This window comes from Pan troglodytes, chromosome 5 (genome assembly GCF_028858775.2).
Source record: "Pan troglodytes isolate AG18354 chromosome 5, NHGRI_mPanTro3-v2.0_pri, whole genome shotgun sequence".
Taxonomy (NCBI): Eukaryota; Metazoa; Chordata; class Mammalia; order Primates; family Hominidae; genus Pan; species Pan troglodytes.
In genome coordinates this window covers 136,681,463-136,708,990 of record NC_072403.2, presented here as the reverse complement: position 1 = coordinate 136,708,990, position 27,528 = coordinate 136,681,463, and the positions used below count along the sequence as shown (strand labels likewise).

The 27,528-nt window shown below is 37.8% G+C and overlaps 1 protein-coding gene and 1 long non-coding RNA gene across 12 annotated transcripts in view; one reads left to right on the top strand and one right to left on the bottom strand.

The window, feature by feature from the left end:
• LOC104006968 (uncharacterized) overlaps nt 1-27,528 on the top strand; it is a 314,849-nt gene that overhangs the window by 132,502 nt on the left and 154,819 nt on the right. Inside the window, exon 7 of one of the 6 annotated variants that reach the window (XR_010158179.1) lies at nt 3,044-3,134. The exons of the other annotated variants lie outside the window; for them this stretch is intronic. This is a non-coding gene — a long non-coding RNA (uncharacterized LOC104006968). Of the gene's footprint in view, nt 1-3,043; nt 3,135-27,528 lie in introns of those variants that run through there. 6 annotated transcript variants of the gene reach the window in all.
• Nucleotides 3,950-27,528, bottom strand: part of NKAIN2 (sodium/potassium transporting ATPase interacting 2) — a 1,022,574-nt gene continuing 998,995 nt past the window's right edge. For 3 of the 6 annotated variants that reach the window (XM_063813414.1, XM_001152524.6, XM_054686921.2), the window contains 2 exons: nt 11,122-11,203; nt 3,950-6,375 (listed from right to left, as the gene is read on the bottom strand). In XM_063813414.1, coding sequence (XP_063669484.1) covers nt 6,366-6,375; nt 11,122-11,203 — 92 coding nt within the window. In that variant the 3' untranslated portion in view covers nt 3,950-6,365. Of the gene's footprint in view, nt 6,376-10,415; nt 10,505-11,119; nt 11,204-15,211; nt 15,293-27,528 lie in introns of those variants that run through there. The other 3 variants (XR_008548836.2, XR_008548835.1, XR_008548837.1) reach the window with 2 other exon arrangements.

Here is a 27,528-nt window from a genome sequence, read left to right as displayed (position 1 = left end):
TAAGTATACATTGTTGAATGGCTAATTCTAGCTAATTGACATATCTATTACCTCATGTTTCTCTTTTTTTGTGGTCAGAACACTTAAAATCTATTCTCTTAGGAATCTTTAAGTATTCAATGCGTTGTTATTAATAAGTACAGTCACCATGTTGTACAAGGATCTCTTGAACTTATTCCTCCTGTCTAACTGAAATTTTGTATCCTCTGATCAGTATCTCTGTAATCCTCCCCACCCTCAGACTCTGGCAACCACCATTCTACTCTCTGCTTCTATGAATTCAGCCCTTTTAGATTCCACATATAAGTGAGATTATACAGTCTATATCTTTTTGTGTCTGGTTTATTTCATTTAACATAATGTCCTTTAGGCTCATCCACATTGCTGCAAATGACAGGATTTCCTTCTTTTGTAAGGCTTGAATAGTATTCCATTGCAGGCATATATTTTATATATATACACATACATACCACATTTTCTTGATCCACTTATCCGTTGATGGATACTTTGGTTGATTCTGTATCTTGGCTATTGTGAATAATGTTGCAATGAGCATGGGAGTGTAGATATCTCTTTGACATGATGATTTCATTTCCTCTGGATATATACTCAGTAATGGGATTGCTGGATCATACGGTAGTCCTATTTTTGATTTTCAGAGGAACTCTATAGCATTTTTCATAATAGTGTAGTAATTTACATTTCCACCAACAGTGCACAAGGGTTCCCTTTCCTCTGCATCCTTGCCAACACCTATATTTCGTCTTTTTGATAACAGCCATTCTACAGGTGTGAGACGGAATCCTTACTCTTTGTAACTTAAACTGACAGGTGATTTGGTCCATTAGAAACAGAAATGTTTCATGCTTAAGATTATTTATTTCTCTTTCAGTATCCAAAACAACACAATCACTGAATATGTTTTTGTTTTACCATGAATTATTAGCATGGGTCCTGGCCTCTCAGCCATCTATTATTCCTCCTACCTACTTGCTTTTGGAGATTAGGAGGTCGTCTATGGTGAAGCCAGTTCCATGACGTGTGGAACACAAGGTTACTACCTTTAAGAATAATTTTTCATAGCTTTCATTCAATTTGATACTTTCCCATTGATTTACAATTTGTAAGTCTAGCTATTTGACTTCATCCTGAGAGTATCTTGGTCAGCTTGAGTAAACAGTGACAAGAGGCTCAGGTGTTCTGGTGGCCTCCAGTTTGAAGTCTGGAAGATGTATGTCTGGAGAGCTGTGTGCAAAACCTTCTGTACATGAAGATCAGCATATCCCCAAATGATATAAGAAGTAAAACCAGAAAAATAATGAAGAAAAATGACAGGCTCATGGAAGGGAATAAACAAGATATGCCTCTGGTAAATAACTCCCTGAAGGACTCTTAGAAAAGACTTACTGTTTAATTGAATCAATCCATCACCCTTGGGGTGACAGCACCAAATTTGCAATGTTTTCTGGGAGTTGTTTTATTCCTTTGCAGGTACAGTTTAAATTCATAGAATTAGATGTTAAAAATATACCGGTTTTACTATTAAGGTGCCACATTATTAAGGTACTTTCATTATAGAAAATGCTCACATTAATTTTAATAACAATTTAGAACATGTAAGAGCATCAACATGTAGTTTGTAAAAGGATTTTTTCTCTCTGAATTTGTCTTACAGAAATGAACTTTTGTTACTTTAAAATTTTAAGTGCATTTTGATTCTAAACTCCATAATAATTAAGGATTTTTAAAAAATGACCTTCATTATAAAAATCCGCCTTTATCCCTTTTAGGGGAAATGCAGCTTGTCTTTGTTGTCGTGGGTAGTCACGTCTCCTAACACCGGTGCAGATTTCAGTGGTAGATGTGATCCTCGAATATATTATCTAGTTCAAGTTTTGTTGAATTAAAAGTCATAAAATACATGTATGTTGTATACATTTGGCTCTCATAACTATCAAAATTGTTTCAAGATGCTCGCATATTGTAAACTGGACATCGTATATTAATCACAGACTTTGTTCTTTCCTTTCTTGGAGTGGGTGGAAAGTAGGCATAAATAAAAGGAAAAGAGCCTTGGACAGTGGATCCTAAGCAAAGATTTGCATGTGATGAGAATAACTGGAATTTTACAATGTAAGGATCTTCATGTAAAAGCTTCCTAAGTACAAGTGTTGAGTGCTAAAATTTTACCAAAGACAGATGAAACATCTGAAGAAATATTTTCTTGAAGAGTATTGGGAATAGTCAACATGAGACTGCTTACGTAATCTTAATCTCTCTAGTATTAGTTACCTCTAAGTGTACTGTAAACAAAATAACAGAAAAACGTATAGCCCTGAAATTGAACACATAAGTGTCTTACTAATGTATAAGAACACATCATATATACATGTTTACATATTAATTTGGATTATCAGTTTTAAAAAACTGTGATATAATAAAATATATTTAACATTGATACTATACTGAACTTGACACACAATAATTCAGAAATATTTTATGATTTAATACTGTCTTAGGGTCTTCCTTATCAAAGTTTATTTGAATTTTTAAAACTCAGGGTCAGTTTACAGAGTCTGGGATTTGTTTTATTCTATTCTGACCGAGTATACATCTTAAAATTTGCTGTGCAATGGCGAGTTATTTGCATTTTCAGGACACAAGGTAATATTGAATAGTTCCTTAACCACCTTAGTAGGTTTTAGTTTAAGGGTTTGAATTATGAATAGGTTTGGATCTCAAAAGTTTGTTCTAAAATGTGACCTATTTAAAATGAGTTTGTATTTCTGAATTAAAATGGTCTACTCATTATAGTAGAGTGAAATGTATCAGATGTATAGTAGAGTGAAATGTATCAGAAGTTGTATTTTTTAATAGTTAACAGATGCAGATCCTGGTTCCACGGGATTTTACCAAACTCACAACCTATTTAATTGAGAACTCCAGAAGAAAATCCTTTCTTTACAGTATATATACACATAGTTGATCTATTAGTTTTGTCCTTTTTATGCAACTACATTGTTGTGTGCATTTCACATCACAGTGTGAAGAAACATCCTGAAGTTATTCACAGTGACTTCAATGAACAACACATCAGTATACTTTTTACACAGGGGACAAAAGTAAAAGCCGGCTTGATCATTTACAAGGCTTTCACCATGCCGCTGAGACGTCAAGGACTACAAGTTGATCTTCAGCTTCTTAAAATATGGCCTCCAAGCCTTTCATGTCTTCAGTCAACTCCAGCATTTTGACTGATGGGAGCTCGTGTGTGTTTGTGTGCAGTGGGAGAGAGGACACAATCCCGAACCTGACACAGCCTGTGCCTGGAGCAGCCTGCGCCTGCTGCCCTCAATCATTTAGGTATATACAATGAACCTCACCTGAAACAATGTTTGTACAATCGCTAATGCCAGTGGCTAATCCTTCCTATTTGCCTGCTTTATCTCAACACTGTCATCTGTTGAGGTGAATATCAATATTCAAACAACAATAACAAAAGATCCTGTCATCAAAGTGGAAATAAATGAGTATTTTAGATTATTTTAAATAATTTGGCCTATAAAAATAAAAAAAAGCTCTGCCTATAATTTAACCAAGATTTTTAAATGTAGTGACCTAACCCTCTGCCAACTATGAATTAGCTTGATGCTAACTCTAAATCCCAGATAGAAGGTGGGGGTGGAGGAAGGTTCCCCAAATGAAAAGTCTATTGCAGGCAGTCTTCTAAAAGAACCCTCAGTGTTAGCAGATAATGAAAGTACATGTTACCTATGACTGAGCAGAAATGATGCCATGACCCGGCAATTTCTTTTCACTGCTGACACATCCCTGCACTGCACAAAATATCAGTGTTGCCTTCATGTAAATTTAATAGGGTGTCTCTGTCAATGACATAAGCAAATACACCGTGAGAAGCAGCAGGAGTTTTCAGGGATGGCTCAGAAACTTAAGTATTTTTCCATTTATTTTTAAAATGCAAATTACACTAGTAAGTCAAAAAAATCACTCTGTTAAAAATACATTCAGAATTAACAAATGCAAAAAAAAGGACACATCAGGATCATAACCCTTGCCTTCTGAATATTAGGTTTATAACAAAAGCTCAGCCTAGAAAAATAGCATTCTTCACCGGATTTTGAGGAGGATACAGCTGTACAACTGTAGATGTTTTCCCAGATATAATCACACTACTGTGCTTACTGATCCCATAAATGACCTGTCCACTGATTACTTTTTAGTAGTCAACTACTGTTTTTTAAAATTTTGGTGGTGATGATAGTTGTGATTTGGTGAAAACTTGGCTGTAACTTAAAGCAGGAATATGAGGGTTTATTTTCTGTACCCATATACATGTACTATAAGGTGAAATCGCATCACAGCATGAATGTACAGTGAAACCTCATTTTTAATAGTCACATTAAAAGTCACATTAGAATAGTTTCTGGCATGTATAGGATTTATATTTTAGGAATCAAAGGACAATACATTGGTAAATATTTTTCTCATACATTAAACATGCATGTCACTATAAAAGCGTCATATGAGGTTTCACTGACATGTTTGCAATTGTTTATTTTATACATGTATGTATGGACAAACATACAACCCACTGAGGAAATTCAAGCATGAGTGCTGGAATGTTTTTTTATAGTTTATGTTCCAATGATAACTCTTTGTTCCTCTATCATTTTCAAATGTATATGTGTGTGTATATTACAGACATCCATGCAAACACAGTAATGGAACTGGTGTATGTAGATCCGAATGGGCTAAGGTCTAAAGTAGTTTAATCCAATAACTGAAACTTCATAGAAATCAAAGAAAAAACTTGCTCCATGCCAATTTATAACTTTTGAATTTCACTGCACTGAAGAATGGTGTGTTAGTTTTAAAAAATTGAGTTTAATGTCTCAGGTGCATCCAAGAAAAAATATGACTCATCTGAGTTCCTGATAAGCCTGAGCTAATTATGTTTTCCACTAATGAAAACCAAATAATGCTTTAAAATATAGAACAAAATTTCCTAGGAGTTCAGAATATTCCATAAACACATTGACCTACTATTAAGTTTCCAAAGGCATCTTGTTGCCAACTACGTTAACAGCACAGTTTTTCTGCCACAATAATACAGGAGGGTTGAAATACACTCTAACACACAACAGATCCCCCAAATACCACAAAAAGATCTCAAATATTTCACCAAGGTAACTATTGCTCCCCCCACCCACCCAAAAATAATCTTGTACGCTGAAGTTAGAAAAAAAAGTTCACCTACGTAGAGTCTTCAATTTGAATTAGATATAAAAGAGTAAACATAGCTAATACATATTCAGTTGGCCTCTGTTGATAGAAATCCACAGCTGTTTCTGTGTTAGTAAAAGACAATTGTAGATACTTATAAAAGCACCTAGAGTGCAATAAATAAAATCAGCGAGTTAAGCCATTTCTGCTTTCTGCTTCCAGTAGATTAGTGAGTTTAGTAGATTAATGTTTTACTCTGTCCCACCCCCAACCCCATCAGAAGACCATATTTTAGAATTATAAAGATGACAAATATTGTTATTGTTACTTGTCTCTTTTGGGCCACAATGGAGGCTCTATGGTAAAACACTTTGCCGACAGCTGGCACTTTTCTTATACAGACACACTGGAGCTGCTGAGCTATTCAGTCTTGTTCCTTGACATGAAACACACAGGCTTGAACTCATTTAGAATTAATAGCAGTGTGTTAGCCTAAAGGAAGTGGCTTGGGGCTGTCTGCGCTGGGATTCTTGGGCACACGATGTAGGTGGGTTAAGGCAAGTATGTACGGTACAGCCTTTAGGGCAGACAATCTGCCATTTCGGACTTCGGGTACAAGGTCATCATGGCATGTTTCGTTTGTTTTTGCAATTACATTGCCTAAGTAGCCGTGGTGCTGTCAAGATGTATGGAGTGCAGAAGACAGAGCTCTCAAACTAATGTGCCTTGGATGACTTCCCAGCTCACAGAGGCCAACCGGCTGGGCTGCAGAGGAGTTAGCAATGGCCGGCAACCGTTGGGCATCAACACATCTCCTTCTGAACTTTCCAAAGGCCTGGGAGAAAGGGGCCTGCTTTCAGGAAATCCAAGATGGGCGTGTCCTGCATATTTGTCTGTTTCAGTTAGAAAGAGGAGGTCAAGTGGAATTGGTGTGTGCGTGCTCACGTGTGTGTGTGTGTGTGTGTGTGTGTCAGTGTTGTATGTAGAGGCTTTGCATTTGTTTTGTTAATACGTGTATGTATTTAAACTCAGTTGCTTCTTGCTCTTCATAAAATGCAGGAGGCCACTGCGAAAAAAGTTCTTTGAAAGGTCCATGGGCTGACATACTGAAGTCATCTGTATTATTTTGACCTAAGAGAGAGAAAAGATGTTTTTAGTCAAGGGGGAAAGTGACAGGTGCCTGCTGCTCACCACCTTTTCTCACCTTTCCAAGCACAAGAGCAAACAAACAAACAAACAAAAAAGAAGCCCAAATTGGGTTTTAAATAGATAATTTTCCTCCTTTTCTTTTTATTCATGGCAACTGCATGGATAGAGAGGCCAGTTTTGGTCATTTAGAATCTATTTCCAGGGACAAGTGAAATGAATATGTACTTCTGTACAATTAGGCTGCCAAAAAGAATGCAATGTTTTCAAATGTTGTGTGATATATTATAGGATATTCTTATATTGCTGGAAGCCCAATCAGATCTCTACTTGCTCTGACAGTCACATAGGTCTCTGGTAGTCAAAGCAGCTATTTTGTTAAAAACTTAAGCTGTAGACACGGGATTTTTTTTTTTTTTTAAGACAAAGTCTAGATCTGTTGCCGGGGCTGGAGCACGCAGACATGGGATTTTTTTTGTGCAGCAACTTTGTTGTTATTGATTTGTTTCAACAACATGTACCAGACTGTAAGAAAAATATAATTAAAATCTTTCCTTTTTAGGTTAGTTATACATCATCTGAAAAATTACAAACCAAGAACAGTCACCCAACTTAAGAGGACTGTCTATTCATTGTTTGCAGGAACTGAAACACAGCTGTGACTGTAGGTCAGTTACAGCAGTGTTTTCAAAGCTTTGTCCAGGATCTTGGCCACAGAAGATTTGCTGGGAACAGTGGGAGCCCCACAGCTAAAAGTGCCTATTGCTTTTCAACATTTGTTTTCCTTCCAAGGAAGAGCTTGTGTTTCCATTTGCTATATAATATTTTTAGGGTGTTTGGACTGGCCCCTGAAGTTAAATTACTCTTACTTTACAAGACATATTTATGGCAGGTTGACAGAAGGTACACTCTAAATGATAAAGACATAGGAGATGCTAAGTTCTCTGCCTCTCAGTAGGGGATGAGGTTTATAGGTGTGTCAGTTTTGGTTTTTCACTAGATTTGAATAAGCAGTGGCTCTCAGATGATTGGTCTTGTGGGCTATGAAGTTGAAAAGGCCCTTCATTTAACAGTGCGTAATGTAAAATAAAAAAGAAATAAACAGAATGCAGAAAAGGGAGAGAGGCACAGCCGTGTATGGAAATGTGGCAGCTAAGTTAGTGTTAAGAATACAAACAAGCAAATTAAAAATCAGAATGTAATACCAGGTCAAACTCACAGTCTGTCTAAGAATTTGGAAAGAACACTAACTGAAGGGGTCAGGAAAACCCGTTGATAATCATGGCTGCACCAGTAACAAGTTGTGTGACTTTTGTTTTCCTTTTTTGGGTTGAGTTTCCTCATCTGTAAAATAAAACCTTACTGTTCTAGGATCCGAGGTGTCCTATGGGATGTTTTGTGGAAGGAATGATTGGAGTATTTTGACTAGTAATTTTTAAATGTACCTGAAGTATACATAACTTCCTAAATTTGAATTCCATTAAACATTTACTTATTTCATGACCAGTGAGACTTGAAAGCTCTGATACAATTTTACCACTCTCATGCAGTAAAGAGGAAAACAATATATTTTTTATAACTTTTAGTTGGCATTTAAAGTGCTCTGTTTAACAAAATCATAAGTTTTGTCCTTATGCAATTTAATTCTGGACAAAGATATCTATCTTTGTAGAGTCTCTTCTTTAAAGCCCATTAGAATTATAAATGCTTGATTTGAATTTAATATATTAAACTGTATATAATTAGCATTCTCATATTTATCTTTAGATGAGAGATTACCTCTAATTTATTACAGCTTGATCATATTTATTGGTCACTCATATTGGCCAATACAGTAAAATATTATGTAATATTATTAGTAGCAAGCAATTACAAACCTTGTAGATATTTTATTCTCCTTTTTTTTTTTTTGAGACAGAGCCTCACTTTGTTACCCAGGCTGGAGTGCAGTGGCACGATCTTTGCTCACTGCAACCTCCGCCTCCCAGGTTCCAGAGATTCTCCTGCCTCAGCCTCCCGAGTAACTGGGATTACAGGTGTGCACCACCATGCCTGGCTAATTTTTGTATTTTTAGTAGAGATGGAGTTTTGCCATGTTGGCCAGGCTGGTCTCGAACTCCTGACCTCAGGTGATCCACCTGTCTCGGCCTCCCAAAGTGCTAGGATTACAGGCATGAATCACCGTGCCTAGCCATATTCTACTCTTGAGCATAAATATAGTATTACATGTTACTTGAGCTGATGTTATATGTCAGCAGCCCTCAACCTTTTTGGTACCAGAGACTGGTTTTGTGGAAGACAATTTTCCCATAGACCAGGGTTGGGGGGAATGGTTTCAGGATGAAACTGTTCCACCTCAGATCATCAGGCATTAGATTCTCATAAGAATCACAAAACCTAGATCCCTCACACATGCAGTTCACAATAAGGTTCACACTGCTATGAGAATCTAATGCTGCTGCTTATCAGACAGGAGGCAGAGCTTAGGCAGTAATGTTCCCTCACCTGCTGCTCACCTCCTGCTCTGTGCTCAGCTCCTAACAGACCATGGGCCAGGACTATTCACGGCCCAGGGGACCACTGTTATATATAATATACCATTCACAGAGGAGATCTTTTAGGAATGACTTGCAGTGTATGTTACTTCTGACTTGATACAGCCTTTCATGAGTGACGTTGATTAACATAAGCATTATTCCACCACAAATGAATTATGTTTATTAAGCACTTACTATGTGACATGTCCTACGTTTCATGTGCTTTATATATATTGTTTCATATAATTTCAGAGCAATCAGATAAAGTCTGTATGCGATCTCTATTTTGCAGGTGAGGAAACTTAGGCTTGGTAAAATTAAATAGAGTTATTCAAACAAAGTTACATGCCCACGGTTGGAGGGAATTTAATCTCAGACAGTATGCCTTCAGTAGGTCGTCTTAACCACTAGTCCTGATTGCCTTTTTAAATAGAACACTTTATAGAATGTTACATAAAATATTGAGAAGAATGGTAAAGAGTGTGAAGGATTGATCATGTTTTGTTGTTGTAGCTATCAAGAATCTTTCTGGGGGGATAGGGAAGGTATGGCATGCATAGCAAACAACTGTAGTACATGGGGAAAGAAAGGAAAGAAATATTAGAGGAGAAAAGATTAACAAATGTTTCATAAAGGAATATATCTTAAGAAAATTCAAAGGATAGTGGGGTTTCAAAGAGTGGAATTTGGAAAAAAGATGATGTTTGTTGTCAAGAGAACAGCATGAATTGGAAAAATACATATCATATTTGGATAAGGCAAGAAAAAATGGCTAAGGGGAGCTATCAGACTGTTTATGCTCTCAATAGATTATAAGCTTCAGGGGGACAGGGCTAGTTCTTATTCATTACTACATTTTCCTAATATCTCCAGTGTCATCTGCATATGGTTGGGACTCAAACATTATTAAGAGTTGAAGAGAAGAGATACTGTTTCAAGAGTAGGTAATAGGGACTCCTTGATAGCTTTGAAGTAGGGAAGTGAAATCATCAGCGCAGTACTTTAGGAAGATTAATTTGGCAGCCATATGGAGGATACAATGGAGGTTCTGAAATAAGGAAGAGACGGAAAAACTTAACAGGTCATACTTGCATGAATTAGTGCAGTGGTTGTGAGGATGTAAAAGAGGAAATGTGTAATACAGTGTTTACAGAAGCAATGCTTTGAATGAAGCAACATACTGGTTGATTTCTGAACTGCTAAAGTCTGTTTTATGGGTGCTATTAGCAAATGATTTCAGAGAACTACAAGTGACACAAAGAAAAAGGCAGGCACGGTGCAAGATTATTCTTTTTTTAAAGAGAAGCTTAAAAAGGGGATGTTTAAAGATTAATTTCTTTGGAGGAGCAATACTTACTCCCAAACTCCATTTATTATCCTACACACTAAAGATATTAAAAGGTAAAATGATTCAATGGTGGAGGACAACGACAACAAACACATATCTTCAAAGAGAAGTTCACATTTTAAAATGAATTGGAATCTTACTTTCTATTTTGATCTTCGCTTGCAATTCAGCATATCACTTGATGCTGATATATAGAATTTGTTATCAGTTGTTATCCAAGGGAATTTGCCTAAACACAGATATAAAAATCAGGCTCTGATTGTATGTCTGCCCTCCTGAGTGCTAGAGTTAAGGGTTCGATAAATTTCAGTGTTAATGTTCCAGTTCATTTTCACTTTTACATCAGAAAAATGATAGAGAAAGTGTATTACTCAGTTTTTTATTTTCTTAACACTACATACAACTAGGGTGAACCTATTATTTATCATCTAAATGAGAACTCTTTTGAGAGTAATAATTATGCCAGGACAACCACTGTAAACTGAAACCAGAACATATGGTTTATATATAATTATATATAACTGCCTACATTATATCATTTTCAAAAAATACAACTTTTTGGCAACTCAAAGAAGTGGTAGATAATTAACATAGGCTTTTGAGCCATGTAGGTGATACTTATGTAAGACTAAAGGTAACTTTAGAAATGGCATTTCTTATAAGTCAAATAAGAAAAATTCATGGAAAAATGTTATTAAAATTATCCCAGCCAAGACAATATTAATAGAAAAAATACTGGAAAAATATAACTGAACAAAAGCTGCATGCCATCGATTTTGTATCGTGATACAGTTACTTGATTATCTTTAGTACCCCAGAAGAGTACCTTCCAAGTAAAATACTTACATGTACATAGGCTGTAGTTGTAAATGAGATGTCTTCTGAGGCCCTTGATAGCCATAAGAGTCAAAGCCACCTATGAAATCAACTGAAAAGGGACAATTCATTAATTAGCTTTTCAGAAGAGATATACTTCCATGATCAAGGCCCCACACAGATTACTAATAAACCTTTTATTAGTAATAATCTATTAAACTTCTAAAAGTAATTGTGAAGAAAAAAGAAATGGAAGAAATGATAGTTCCTTCAAGGTAGTGATTCCGCTGCCCCCCTCCCCCACTGCTCATTGTAAGATTCCATTATTGCCTTACAAGAATCTATTCACTTGGTAGAAAAAATGATGTACTATTTTCAAACAACCAAGACCTAATTGGAGTAATAGAATTCATCTACACAATAGAGATGCTATATGCCTTTTTGGTTAGTGTAGATTTTCTGTGACATGCTACAAAATGTTACAGCATATAAATATAAATAATGACCACTCAAGTGCATGTATCTATCAGCAATTGCAGCACTAGTAATAATATTACATGTTATGGTTATCAAGCACAAGGTACTATGGTGGAGGTCATGTAAATTAACTCAACATTGCTGTCCCTGCCAAATGTGGTTTACCATCTTAAACAATCAGAGGTAAACATGTGGAACAGTCTAACCAAATATTCAAATTCAATACATACTTGGCAATGTAAGATACAATAAGATATAATAAGAGTTACTGTGGCAGATTATATTTTCCAAAATGGCGGTAAGAGTATCTCCTATTTTACATGTTTTTACAATGTGACTTTGACATTCCTCCCATACAATGGTTTGAGTATGTCTCTTCCTCTTGAACGTGGGCAGACATTTCTGGCAGCTTTGACTATGCTATAAATGACACTATGGGGCTTCTAAGGTCAGACCATAAAAGTGTCATGCACTTTTATCTTGCTCTTTTGGGATGTTCTCTCTTGGAACACAGCCATGATGCCACAAGGAAGCCCAAGCTAGCCCGCATGGAGAGATCAATGAAGGACCAATGGATAAGTGTTTCAGTAACAGTATAACTAATGTATCAGCTGATAGCCAGCATCCAAATCCAGGTGTGGGAAATAAAATACCTTTCAATCAGGGGTGTCCAGGCTTTTGGCTTCCCTGGGCCACATTAGAAGAAGAAGAATTGTCTTGGGTCACACATAAAATACACTGATACTAACGATAGCTGGTGAGCCAAAAAATCTCATAATGTTTTAAGAAAATTTACAAATTTGTTTTAGGATGTATTCAAAGCTGTCCTGGGCTGCATGTAGCCTGTGGGCTGTGGGTCAAACAAGTGTCCCTTAAATGATTCTAGACCCTCACTGTTGAGTCAGCTCAGTCTTGGAATCTTTTCAGCTCAGGTTTCTGACATCAGAGAACAGAGGCAAGCCATCCCCTCTGTGCCTGTCTGAGTTATTAACCCACAGAACCTATGAGCATAATAAATGGTTGCTTTATACCACTAAGTTTGGCAGCAATGGTAACTGGAACAGTCAATTCTAAAAGTACTGTGAAAAAGTTTAGTTTTTGTTTTTTCTTTTTCATTTGTGAATAAAGAGGTTTTAGAGTGGGGATAAAAGAAACAAAAGAACACAAGGCCAACAAGATAAGAGGAAGGAGAAAGAAAGTCAAATAGAGACAATCAGAATGCCCTAGGACACCCATTACTTTTTTCCTAGCATCTCCTTCTATTGGCTTACTTTTTTCTAGTTATTCTCTTATTAATATTTGGGGTGCTACAGATAGAAACTGGAGCAGGGTGCAAAGTAACATAAAGTCCGTGATGTCTGTGTAGTGGGTAAATCCTTTGTTTTCTCTTAGAAAAAAACCTTATTTTTTTAGAGCAGTTTTAGGTTCACAGAAAAATGGAGCAGAAAGTACAGATAATTCCTGTATATTTCCTGCCCCCACACAAACACAACATCCTCCACTATGAATAGCCTACACTAGAATGGTACATTTATTACAATCAGTGAACCTACATTGACACATCATCATCATCCAAAGTCCATAGTTTACATTAATGTTTATTCTTGGTGTTGTACATTCTATGGGTTTTGATAAATGCGTGACATGTATCTACCATTAGAGTACTGTAACAGTTTCGCTGCCCTAAAATTCCCCTGTGCTCCTCCTAATCATCCTTTCCTCCCCCAACCCCCGGCAATCACTGATCTTTTTACTGTCTTTATAATTTTGCCTTCTACAGAATGTCATGTCATTGGACTCATATAGCATGTAGCCCTTTCTGGCTGGCTTCTTTCACCTAGTAATATGCATTTAAGATTCCACCAGGACTTTTCATGGCTTGATACTGCATTTCTTTTTTGCATGGGAAACCCTTTTACCAAGGCAGAATGTCTCTTCTCATCCAAAGTGGAATGGCATAATGACAAAAACAGAGACCCTGATATTAGAAGGACCAGGGTTTAATTCTGCTTTTCCCTTTGCCAGCTATGTGACCTTGGATAAACAACTTAACATCTCTTAAAATAGGAATTATCATATTTATCGCATATAATTGGTTTGAGGATAAAATAGGGAGTGTAGAGTCCTGGATGAGACATATGGTGTAAAAGAAGAAAATTAAGAGCCCCTCAAAAAATTCAAAATTTCTTTATAATTCTAAGCCATGCAGCATAGCAGAAAGAGAAGACAGAAAATTCTTAATTTGGGACAACTATAGAACTATAGCAAGTATTTTACAGGAGATGGATCAAAAGAGTGTGATCCTCTTTTGTCTTCTACATTGCCTCTTTTGTCTTCTACATTGTACCTTAGCTAATATAAACAGTACCAGAAGAAATGTGTAATAATTACACAGGGACTCTATTTAAAGTTTGCACTTAAAAAAATTATTGGCTGGGTGCCGTGGCTCACGCCTGTAATCCCAGCACCGTGGGAGGCCGAGGCAGATGGGTCACCTAAGGTCAGCAGTTGAAGACCAGCCTGGCCAACATGGTGAAACCCCGTCTCTACTAAAAATACAAAAATTAACTGGGCATGGTGGTGCGTGTCTGTAATCCCAGCTACTCGGGAGGCTCAGGAGAATTGCTTGAACACCAGAGGCAGAAGTTTCAATGATCAGGGATCATGCCATTGCACTCCAGCTGGGTGACAGGAGGGAAACTCCGTCTCAAATATATACATATATATATATATATATGTATATATTATATATATGTAGTTTAAGACTGGGGATTTGTTGCAGATAGTGTCTAAATTCCTGTTTATCTGGATGGGCTCTTGTTGACAATGAGACTAAATTAAGGACTAGTTTTCTAAGAGGTATTTACCGAGTTAGAGCTTCACTGCTCTGAGCTTCCCTCTTAGTAGGATGGTCTCTACCATGGTGGTGGAGAGTGGGTTACAATAGATCAAGATCAGGGCAGACAGAAACAGTAAGGTCTCCACTGAAATTGAGATCCAAGTCAAACTCAGGTTTATTAGTATTTTTATTGCTGCTGCTGCTGTTGTTATTATTATTGTGTTTGTTTTGAAATATTTAATTAACTTGATTACAGGGATTTAGGAGGGATGGCAGAAAAAAAATAGATGATAATTTGAACCAAAGATCTTTGGGTGAACCAAGGGATAATGTGAAGAAAACAAGATGAATCTTCAAGTCCAATGGATAGAATTAGGACCAAAAATGGACAGCAAAGCTTGAGTCAGAAGCCATGTAGACCTTCCAAAGACACAAGAAAAGGCCAGGAGGGAAATGAGGGTGTCCTGAGCCTGTGATGCGAATGGAGCTTGAGTGGCCTGGGGCTTGCTCTTATTAACCATGATCTGTATGCTGTGTAGGTAGAGAGAGATGGCTTACAACCCTCAGATTAGGGAGGACGGCACTAAAGCTCTGATGGAAGGACTGTGATCATTCTAATTATTCGGACCATGCTGATGGCCTGGGTATGGAAGAAGTTCCAACAGAGGGTGACCCAGAACCAAGATGAGAAAAGAAGCAGCTCTGAATGTAACCAGGCTGGATTTTTACCATTTCACTCATGAGGGGGCATTCAAATTTAAATCAGAAGTAGAGGGCATATTTTCTGTAGTTTATTTTACCTACATGCTTGAGTTCACAGCCAAGGAGACAGTGTACAGTCAATTTCCATGTGCGCTTCTTCTCAGAAATTGTTTGGATGTCTTCCTAAAGACCTCAGGGAGAAGAATAGGCATCAACTGGATCAAACCAACCATTACAGTTAAGATTATGGGGGTCAGCAAAGAGAGACTTGATTCTTCTCACCTTTTATGGAAGGGTTCTTCAACCACATATGGAACTTTTTGGGGTGCCATGTAGATAGAGAGGTAGAGGTATTTTTTCCTTCTCAAAAATTGAATTACTGGGATTAGCTTACATTTTTAAGATACCCATAATACCACCTTTTTCTGTTTTCAGTTTCTTTTATATAATGACATTTATTCAGGCTCTAAAGAGACTATTGCATATTCTAAAACTTCTCTGAGTAATAAGGGACATAAAACATTTGACAGATCTTTGTCCAGGTAGTTTTGATGGCAGCTAGATGTTTGGGTCGTAGCTTATCTCTGCATTATTTAGAAAAGAGTAACTTCTATCTATCAAGAATCTCCTTATATCCTTAAAAATAAATTAAATTCCCCAAATTACAAAATACTTAATAGTTCCTGAAGCCCTTTCAAGTGATATCATTTATCTTCACAAAATTACTTTGAGATTGGTAGGAATAATTATCTTAATTTTACAAATCAATACAGATTTATAGAGTTTTATCTTGAGTCACACAACATCTGAGGATGAGAGTAGAAACCAGGTATTCTATTTCCTTTGTACGTATATTGAAAAAGATATTTCTGCATTTGACTGATGCCATTCTAGTACATTTTTGGAACGTTATCAACAGTGATCAAAAGCATCAAATCACATTTTTATGTTCTTTCTAAATTATTAATTTAACAAAAGTCTTAAGTTCTTGCTTTGATTTCCTTATTGGTTGTAGATTCCTCCTTCTGTTATTTGTTCTCCAGCATCTTTTACTCTGTTCTTTCTAGAAAATTTGCTCTTTATGTTCTTCCCATCTAATACTGTAAGGATCTACAGTATTAGATTCTTCTTTGATCTAATACTGTAGAAATATTTGGATGTAAACAATAACTTATCAGAAACTACCTTTGCTGAATTTGCCAGTGATAGTTGCCAATGTGGTATTTCGGGGCTTTTTTGTAATGTATCTTTAAGAGGGTAGCATCCTTCAAGATTTAGTTCATGTGCTTCATGTCTGATAATTTATGCAGGACACCAAATAAGTATTTAAGCAGTCCTTTCTTCTGAAAATTATTTATATTCTCATCCCCATCTTCTATGACTGATAACAACGATGTTTTTTAAAGTTATGAGAGATGTTTTCTTTCACGCGACTTGGCATATTGTCTGTGTAACTTCAATGCTTAACAGAAAATGTGAAAGACAGACAGGAATTACTAAAAGCCTGAATTAGAATTAGGAGAATGAGGAAGGAAAGATGTCAATGAATTTGAGATGAATGGACAAAGAGGTAGAAAACATAGTTCACGGCAAGTTTTTGAACATGGGGGAAAGGGAGGAAAAGAAAAGGTTCAAAGTTGATTCTCAGAAATTTGTTTGCCAGGGGCATATTGCTGCTTTTAAAGAAAAAAAAATGTCAAAAGGGAGTTGGTGTTTGGCTTTCTTTTGGAAATGTAGTATTTAAGTTATAAGTAGTACATCTAAGTGAAGAGATGCTTGGGAAAAGGGAAATGTAACTCTAATTAGTGCAAGGGAAATTGGGGACTTGCTGGGATGTTAGAGATGAATTTCTTTCTCCTCACTCAGCTTTATTTTGCTTCATTGCAACCTATTTCTACCTGATGTATAAATCTGCTTGTTTATTTGTTGATTTCCTCCACTACTATAATACAAGCTACATGAGATTTACTGTTTTCTACTGTTTACTACACTAGCCTCAGAACCCAGAACAGTGTCTGGCTCATGGAAGACACTCAATAGGTATTTACCAAATAAACTCTTAGACCCTTTAGGCTGTAAAGGAAAATAAGGCAATTGATTGGAGCACAGAAGATGCTAGTAAAACTTCCAAGTGAAATTTGGCTGACTGCCAAGGCCTTGAATGATAATAAAGAGAAGACTTTTTATAGACAATCTACAGAGTTGTTGTCTGGGTGCTGTGAGATACACAAAAGAAACTTTTTGGATACCAGTAGGAAGAAAACACCACTGCATCCCCTTTGGCCAAGAGGAGTGGAAAGAAAGAGGTTAGGACATGCATTTGCATCAAAAGGACTCCAGTGAGACGGTCATTCATTGATGAATGCTATCGAGTGTTACAAATCTTGATAGTTGTAGGAATAACATTGTTTTCCTTCTGGCCAGTTTATAGGACCCTAAACAGAGGCGCACAACTGGACAGAAGGTGAAAAAAAATTGTACTTTCTTAATCTCTGCCTTGTCGGAGGGATTTGCCTTTGGTTCTCTGAAGACAACTCAGGCTATTTTTTTTTAAGAGCTATAATGAGGTATAATTGATATGCAAAACACTGCACATATTTAATGTGTGCAATTTGATAAGTTTGGACATGTGCATACCTGTGAAACCTTTACCACAATCAAGGTAATAACATATCCATCACCTCCAAAAGACAACTTGGAATGCTATCATTTTCTTTGCAAGTGCATTTTCTTTTTGCCTTCATTTTCTTATCTGCAGTGTGGGTATGTTTACATCTATTGACCTATGGGTGGGGTCAGTAGATGTACTGTAATAATTGTAGGTGCAATTATTTTAAATTAGTCAAGTGCCATATCAATTTAATAACTATGATTTAGTAACATTAATGATAGTGGAATTTAGAAATTACCAAGTAAGATAAAAAAGGTTTTTGAATAAATATTCTTTGTGACAATATATTTCCTGTTGTGAGCCTCTCTTTTATTTAAACCTTTTAATCATGAACACTGAGTTCAGCAAACTTAAAACTGTTTTATTAAATACATGTTGGCAATGAGGTATTGTAATATAAAATTGTCCCTTGGTTATTAATGACAAAGCCACTAGTCAACATACTACCTTTTGGAGACAGAGCTGTAAAAAACCATGAAGGGAAAATTTAACAGGCAGTTCATAGGAAGCTAAGCCTGAATATTTAGAATAACTCATTGAAAGACACTAAAGTATTTGATATCTTTCAATGAATTTTCTAAATATTAAAGGAAATTAACAGGGCCTATGAAAATAGAGCGCCTTTCCATTATTTCCATAGGTATGAATTCCAAGGGTACTTAGCTCCAGTAATACAAAAGGAACGTAAAACATAACCAACCATAAGCCAAATTGAAAAGAACCACTTTTCTTCCACTAAGCTCTAGTTGGTGGCAGGAATTCAAGCTGACTGTGTGAGCTTGAGGTGTTCGTTCTGGGTTAAAATCCCTGGATGGACTCTGAGCCTTTTTTTTTTTTTTTTTTTTTCCTGATAAGGAAAATGCAATCCTTTATAGGAAGAGGTACTTTAGCCTGTTGTTGCATGAAAGGTCACGAAAGTGTTATACAACAGAAGGCTTTGAGCAGGCGAAGCATACATGGAATGAAATGAGACTTATTAGCTAAATCACCGCAGATGCTTCGCTTCCTAAACTTGTTCATCAAATATGTTTTCTCAGGGTTTTAGGGCCTTATTTTTCCGTTTGCTTCTTACTTGTATCAGAAATAGATCTTTAATATTTTATTTTTATTTATTTATTTTTATTATTATACTTTAAGTTTTAGGGTACATGTGCACAATGTGCAGGTTAGTTACATATGTATACATGTGACATGCTGGTGTGCTGCACCCACTAACTCGTCATCTAGCATTAGGTATATCTCCTAATGCTATCCCTCCCCCGACCCCACAACAGTCCCCAGAGTGTGATGTTCCCCTTCCTGTGTCCATGTGTTCTCATTGTTCAATTCCCACCTATGAGTGAGAATATGCAGTGTATGGTTTTTTGTTCTTGTGATAGTTTACTGAGAATGATGATTTCCAATTTCATCCATGTCCCTACAAAGGACATGAACTCATCATTTTTTATGGCTGCATGGTATTCCATGGTGTATATGTGCCACATTTTCTTAATCCAGTCTATCATTGTTGGACATTTGGGTTGGTTCCAAGTCTTTGCTATTGTGAATAGTGCCGCAATAAACGTATGTGTGCATGTGTCTTTATAGCAGCATGATTTATAGTCCTTTGGGTACATACCCAGTAATGGGATGGCTGGGTCTAATGGTATTTCTAGTTCTAGATCCCTGAGGAATTGCCACACTGACTTCCACAATGGTTGAACTAGTTTACAGTCCCACCAACAGTGTAAAAGTGTTCCTAGCTCTCCACATCCTCTCCAGCACCTGTTGTTTCCTGACTTTTTAATGATTGCCATTCTAACTGGTGTGAGATGATATCTCATTGTGGTTTTGATTTGCATTTCTCTGATGGCCAGTGATGGTGAGCATTTTTTCGTGTGTTTTTTGGCTGTATAAATGTCTTCTTTTGAGAAGTGTCTGTTCATGTCCTTCGCCCACTTTTTGATGGGGTTGTTTTTTTCTTGTAAATTTGTTTGAGTTCATTGTAGATCCTGGATATTAGCCCTTTGTCAGATGAGTAGGTTGTGAAAATTTTCTCCCATTTTGTGGGTTGCCTGTTCACTCTGACGGTAGTTTCTTTTGCTGTGCAGAAGCTCTTTAGTTTAATTAGATCCCATTTGTCAATTTTGGCTTTGGTTGCCATTGCTTTTGGTGTTTTAGACATGAAGTCCTTGCCCATGCCTATGTCCTGAATGGTAATGCCTAGGTTTTCTTCTAGGGTTTTTATGGTTTTATGTCTAACATTTAAGTCTTTAATCCATCTTGAATTGATTTTTATATAAGGTGTAAGGAAGGGATCCAGTTTCAGCTTTCTACATATGGCTAGCCAGTTTTCCCAGCACCATTTATTAACTAGGGAATCCTTTCCCCATTTCTTGTTTTTGTCAGGTTTGTCAAAGATCAGATAGTTGTAGATATGCGGCGTTATTTCTGAGGGCTCTGTTCTGTTCCATTGATCTATATCTCTGTTTTGGTACCAGTACCATGCTGTTTTGGTTACTGTAGCCTTGTAGTATAGTTTGAAGTCAGGTAGTGTGATGCCTCCAGCTTTGTTCTTTTGGCTTAGGATTGACTTGGCGATGCGGGCTCTTTTTTGGTTCCATATGAACTTTAAAGTAGTTTTTTCCAATTCTGTGAAGAAAGGCATTGGTAGCTTCATGGGGATGGCATTGAATCTATAAATTACCTTGGGCAGTATGGCCATTTTCACGATATTGACTCTTCCTACACATGAGCATGGAATGTTCTTCCATTTGTTTGTATCCTCTTTAATTTCATTGAGCAGTAGTTTGTAGTTCTCCTTGAAGAGGTCCTTCACGTCCCTTGTAAGGTGGATTCCTAGGTATTTTATTCTCTTTGAAGCAATTGTGAATGGGAGTTCACTCATGATTTGGCTCTCTGTTTGTCTGTTATTGGTGTATAAGAATGCTTGTGATTTTTGTACATTGATTTTGTATCCTGAGACTTTGCTGAAGTTGCTTATCAGCTTAAGGAGATTTTGGGCTGAGACAATGGGGTTTTCTAGATATACAATCATGTTGTCTAGAAACAGGGACAGTTTGACTTCCTCTTTTCCTAACTGAATACCCTTTATTTCCTTCTCCTGCCTAATTGCCCTGGCCAGAACTTCCAACACTATGTTGAATAGGAGTGGTGAGAGAGGGCATCCCTGTCTTGTGCCAGTTTTCAAAGGGAATGCTTCCAGTTTTTGCCCATTCAGTATGGTATTGGCTGTGGTTTTGTCACAGATAGCTCTTATTATTTTGAGATATGTCCCATCAATACCTAATTTATTGAGAGTTCTTAGCATGAAGGGTTATTGAATTTTGTCAAAGGCCTTTTCTGCATCTATTGAGATAATCATGTGGTTTTTGTCTTTGGTTCTGTTTATATGCTGGATTACATTTATTGATTTGCGTATATTGAACCAGCCTTGCATCCCAGGGATGAAGCCCACTTGATCGTGGTGGATAAGCTTTTTGATGTGCTGCTGGATTCGGTTTGCCAGTATTTTATTGATGATTTTTGCATGAATGTTCATCAAGGATATTGGTCTAAAATTCTCTTTTTTGGTTGTGTCTCTGCCAGGCTTTGGTATCAGGATGATGCTGGCCTCATAAAATGAGTTAGGGAGGATTCCCTCTTTTTCTATTGATTGGACTTGTTTCAGAAGGAATGGTACCAGTTCCTCCTTGTACCTCTGGTAGAATTCGGCTGTGAATCCATCTGGTCCTGGACTCTTTTTGGTTGGTAAGCTATTGATTATTGCCACAATTTCAGATCCTGTTATTGGTCTATTCAGAGATTCAACTTCTTCCTGGTTTAGTCTTGGGAGAGTGTATGTGATGAGGAATTTATCCATTTCTTCTAGATTTTCTAGTTTATTTGTGTACAGGTGTTTGTAGTATTCTCTGATGGTAGTTTGTATTTCTGTGGGATTGGTGGTGATATCCCCTTTATCATTTTTTATTGCGTCTATTTGATTCTTCTCTCTTTTTTTCTTTATTGCTAGCGGTCTATCAATTTTGTTGATCCTTTCAAAAAACCAGCTCCTGGATTCATTAATTTTTTGAAGGGTTTTTTGTGTCTCTATTTCCTTCAGTTCTGCTCTGATTTTAGTTATTTCTTGCCTTCTGCTAGCTTTTGAATGTGTTTGCTCTTGCTTTTCTAGTTCTTTTAATTGTGATGTTAGGGTGTCAATTTTGGATCTTTCCTGCTTTCTCTTGTGGGCATTTAGTGCTATAAATTTCCCTCTACACACTGCTTTGAATGTGTCCCAGAGATTCTTGTATGTTGTGTCTTTGTTCTCGTTGGTTTCAAAGAACATCTTTATTTCTGCCTTCATTTCGTTATGTACCCAGTAGTCATTCAGGAGCAGGTTGTTCAGTTTCCATGTAGTTGAGCGGTTTTGAGTGAGATTCTTAATCCTGAGTTCTAGTTTGATTGCACTGTGGTCTGAGAGATAGTTTGTTATAAGTTCTGTTCTTTCACATTTGCTGAGGAGAGCATTACTTCCAACTATGTGGTCAATTTTGGAATAGGTGTGGTGTGGTGCTGAAAAAAATGTATATTCTGTTGATTTGGGGTGGAGAGTTCTGTAGATGTCTATTAGGTCCACTTGGTGCAGAACTGAGTTCAATTCCTGGGTATCCTTGTTGACTTTCTGTCTCATTGATCTGTCTAATGTTGACAGTGGGGTGTTAAAGTCTCCCATTATTAATGTGTGGGAGTGTAAGTCTCTTTGTAGGTCACTCAGGACTTGCTTTATGAATCTGGGTGCTCCTGTATTGGATGCATATATATTTAGGATAGTTAGCTCTTCTTGTTGAATTGATCCCTTTACCATTATGTAATGGCCTTCTTTGTCTCTTTTGATCTTTGTTGGTTTAAAGTCTGTTTTATCAGAGACTAGGATTGCAACCCCTGCCTTTTTTTGTTTTCCATTTGCTTGGTAGATCTACCTCCATCCTTTTATTTTGAGCCTATGTGTGTCTCTGCATGTGAAATGGGTTTCCTGAATACAGCACACTGATGGGTCTTGACTCTTTATCCAATTTGCCAGTCTGTGTCTTTTAATTGGAGCATTTAGTTCATTTACATTTAAAGTTAATATTGTTATGTGTGAATTTGAATCTGTCATTATGATGTTAGCTGGTTATCTTGCTCGTTAGTTGATGCAGTTTCTTCCTAGTCTTGATGGTCTTTACATTTTGGCATGATTTTGCAGTGGCTGGTACCGGTTATGCCTTTCCATGTTTAGTGCTTCCTTCAGGAGCTCTTTTAGGGCAGGCCTGGTGGTGACAAAATCTCTCAGCATTTGCTTGCTTGTAAAGTATTTTATTTCTCCTTCACTTATGAAGCTTAGTTTGGCTGGATATGAAATTCTGGGTTGAAAATTCTTTTCTTTAAGTATGTTGAATATTGGCCCCCACTCTCTTCTGGCTTGTAGAGTTTCTGCCAAGAGATCCGCTGTTAGTCTGATGGGCTTCCCTTTGAGGGTAACCCGACCTTTCTCTCTGGCTGCCCTTAACATTTTTCCCTTCATTTCAACTTTGGTGAATCTGACAATTATATGTCTTGGAGTTGCTCTTCTCGAGGAGTATCTTTGTGGCATTCTCTGCATTTCCTGAATCTGAATGTTGGCCTGCCTTGCTAGACTGGGGAAGTTCTCCTGGATAATATCCTGCAGAGTGTTTTCCAACTTGGTTCCATTCTCCCCGTCACTTTCAAGTATACCAATCAGACGTAGATTTAGTCTTTTCACATAGTCCCATATTTCTTGGAGGCTTTGTTCATTTCTTTTTATTCTTTTTTCTCTAAACTTCCCTTCTCACTTCATTTCATTCATTTCATCTTCCATCGCTGATACCCTTTCTTGCAGTTGATCGCATCGGCTCCTGAGGCTTCTGCATTCTTCACGTAGTTCTCATGCCTTGGCTTTCCGCTCCATCAGCTCCTTTAAGCACTTCTCTGTATTGGTGATTCTAGTTATACATTCATCTAAATTTTTTTCAAAGTTTTTAACTTCTTTGCCTTTGGTTTGAATTTCCTCCTGTAGCTCGTAGTTTGATCATCTGAAGCCTTCTTCTCTCAACTCGTCAAAGTCATTCTCCGTCCAGCTTTGTTCCATTGCTGGTGAGGAACTGCGATCCTTTGGAGGAGGAGAGGTGCTCTGCTTTTTAGAGTTTCCAGTTTTTCTGCTCTGTTTTTTCCCCATCTTTGTGGTTTTATCTACTTTTGGTCTTTGATGATGGTGATGTACAGATGGGTTTTTGGTGTGGATGTCCTTTCTGTTTGTTAGTTTTCCTTCTAACAGACAGGACCCTCAGCTGCAGGTCTGTTGGAGTTTGCTAGAGGTCCACTCCAGACCCTGTTTGCCTGGGTATCAGCAGCGGTGTCTACAGAACAGTGGTTTTTCGTGAACCGCGAATGCTGCTGTCTGATCGTTCCTCAGGAAGTTTTGTCTCAGAGGAGTACCTGGCCGTGTGAGGTGTCAGTCTGCCCCTACTGGGGGGTGCCTCCCAGTTAGGCTGCTCGGGGGTCAGGGGTCAGGGACCTACTTGAGGAGGCAGTCTGCCCGTTCTCAGATCTCCAGCTGTGTGCTGGGAGAACCACTGCTCTCTTCAAAGCTGTCAGACAGGGACATTTAAGTCTGCAGAGGTTACTGCTGTCTTTTGGTCTGTGCCCTGCCCCCAGAGGTGGAGCCTACAGAGGCAGGCAGGCCTCCTTGAGCTGTGGTGGGCTCCACCCAGTTCGAGCTTCCCGGCTGCTTTGTTTACCTAAGCAAGCCTGGGCAATGGCGGGCGCCCCTCCCCCAGCCTCGCTGCAGCCTTGCAGTTTGATCTCAGACTGCTGTGCTAGCAATCAGTGAGACTCCATGGGCGTAGAACCCTCCGAGCCAGGTGCAGGATATAATCTCTTGGTGTGCCGTTTTTTAAGTCTGTCAGAAAAGTGCAGTATTCAGGTGGGAGTGATCCGATTTTCCAGGTGCCGTCTTTCACCCCTTTCTTTGACTAGGAAAGTGAACTCCCTGATCCCTTGCGCTTCCCGAGAGAGGCAATGCCTCGCCCTGCTTCGGCTAGCGCACAGTGCGCTGCACCCACTGACCTGGGCCCACTGTCTGGCACTCCCTAGTGAGATGAACCTGGTACCTCAGATGGAAATGCAGAAATCACCTGTCTTCTGCGTCACTCACGCTGGGAGCTGTAGACTGGAGCTGTTCCTATTTGGCCATCTTGGCTCCTCCCCCAGATCTTTAATATTTTAAGCTTGGTAACACATTCACACGTGCTAAACAATGAAAGTGAAAAGCAATAGCTATAATAGTATCATAATAAATAAAGTATATCGTTAGCTGAAAAACCACTTTAAGCTTTTGGTTCTAAAGGCCTAATAAAAAATGAAATATAAGGTTCACTTGATAAACTATTTTGTGTTGTTGTTCTTGTTCATATCTGCTAATTCTCAGTGAGGGCAGTGCCTTAGGTGAGATTTTAAGAAACAAATGATGGTTTTCTGCTGAGACCTGGATCTTGTTATCAGGTAGTCTTTTAATAATATAATGCCAGTACTTGATATATCATAATGCCACTACTTGATACATTGTTGTAGAATCTGTTTGGTAGCATCAAGATGGGGGGCTTTGGAGTCAGAAGACCTGTGCTCAGGTTGTGCCTTTACTTCTTACCAGCATTGGACCTATAATCAGGTCACAATTGCTCTGAGCCTTAATTTCTTCCTCTGTAAAGTGAGGATAATCAAGCAATTTCGGCTTCGAAGGGTTATTGAGAGAATCAGGTGTCATATGTGTATAATACGTAGAAGTATATATATTAAAAATACACTATGAGTAGGATTGGGAACTCCTCTCTTTTCAAAAAGGATTTATACCAAAGGAATGATTGGAATTATGCTTCAAAATGCACATTTAGGCTCTTTACTCAGATAATTAGCATTTCCAAGGCTAGGAGAATAGATGGAGACAAGGCTCAAAAGAGAGAACTTTGTATTAGAATTTACTAAAATTTTGTATAGAGTGACAAAAGTGTAGAAGACATCCACGGAAGCCGAAGAGACCAGAGGGAGGTCTATGGAGAGCCCTCAAATGCCCACTTAGTTGATTAACTGTGATTGGACAAGCAACAGGAATAGCCTGTGTGACATAATGTAGAAAAAAATAAGTTAAATGTTTAAAAAATTACATAGAACTGAATTTCCATATTTCAAATCCTTTTGGAAATGGCCTTGTATATTATCAGAAAGAACACAAAGAATTTGGGGCTGGCCTTGTCTGTGGTCTGTGAGGCTTTGCCACATTTGTGGGCAAAAGGAACTGTCCAGTGAATGGTCAAGAATGAAGACAGTGAGAGCTCAGTGTCCTGGATCAGGCAGAATGATAGGCCAAAGCTTGGGGGATGGATTACTTTGTAGAGGAGAAGCTTACCTGTTCCTCTCAGATTTGGGCAGGGTTGCAAGAAGACAAAAGAATAATTGCCTGTACAGAGATTTGTCGAGGTTCTTGAGGGAAAATCGAAGAAGTTTCTATTTGATAGATTTGACTTTCTCAGGTATCAGTACTTGGTTTAAGGATCCTGGAAAGGTGTGGAACAGTTCCTCTGGCCAGAGTGCCACTTTGTTAAATGCAGAAGAATGAAAGCACGGTTGAGCAGGAGACAACACCCAGCTGAGTGTAGCAAGTACACATTTGCTGTCGGGTTTAGTTACTTTCTCCAGCAATGAGCAACCACCCAGGATTAGAAGTGGAGAAATTGAATCTGGGCATCGTCAGGCACAGATGTTGAAAGTCTAAGCACAAGTGATGTGCAAGCAAGGAAAGAAATCAAGGATGCTAATGAGAACACCATTGCTTTTGCTAATTCTGGAGATAGATAATGAGTAGGAAGACCCAAAGCATGAGAAAAACCTAGGTTCAGGTGGAGGGAAGCTTCCAAATAAGGGTGAAGAAAACTTTTTCCAAGAGGGAGGCAGTAGAACAAGGAAAAAGAATGGATAGGTGTTTATGGTCAGGCAGAAAATTTCAGAACTGGGCATCTTAGAGAAGCCTCTTTCCACCATAATGAAGGTGATCCACGATGAAGGGAATGAAGGTGGCAGATGAAGGGAGTGGTGATGAGGGACATGAGAACTAACAGGGTGGAGAAACTGTAAAGCTAGAGTCAGAAAATTATGAATCCGATATCTTTTGATGCTTTCAGTAAATGTAGAGAAGCATGTAATGAAGATTATGGTGAAATAACTAAGCCAACTTCATCTTAAATGTGCCTGGGCTCACTTTGTGCCATGCCATTTGGATGGATTAGATTTTCCAGTCTTTGTTTTGTTCTCCCCTGTTAGAACTGCTTTCAATTATATATGACATGTCTTTCAGATGAAATTGGAAGGAGCAGTTATTACAAGCTATAGGTGAGCTCGTTAGACATGATTGGGTATGTCTTCTCAGCTGACGTCCAGAATATATTTAGAATCAACAGCCCATTTAAATGCAGGAGTTTTAATTAGGGTTGTGGGTACATTAACATATGCATATTTAGGGAAATAAAAAAAATAAAACATGCGTGCTGTAATTACCTATTAGAGAAATATTCTTTACCTTGTAATCTTTGCTAACATAATCTTTGTATCATTTTACAGCCTCCAGAAATGAAAATCACAAAACTCCTGAGCCTAAATTAATCATCTTCTTAGAACAACAGTAGCAATTTCAGGAAAGAGAATGTCCCATGGTTAC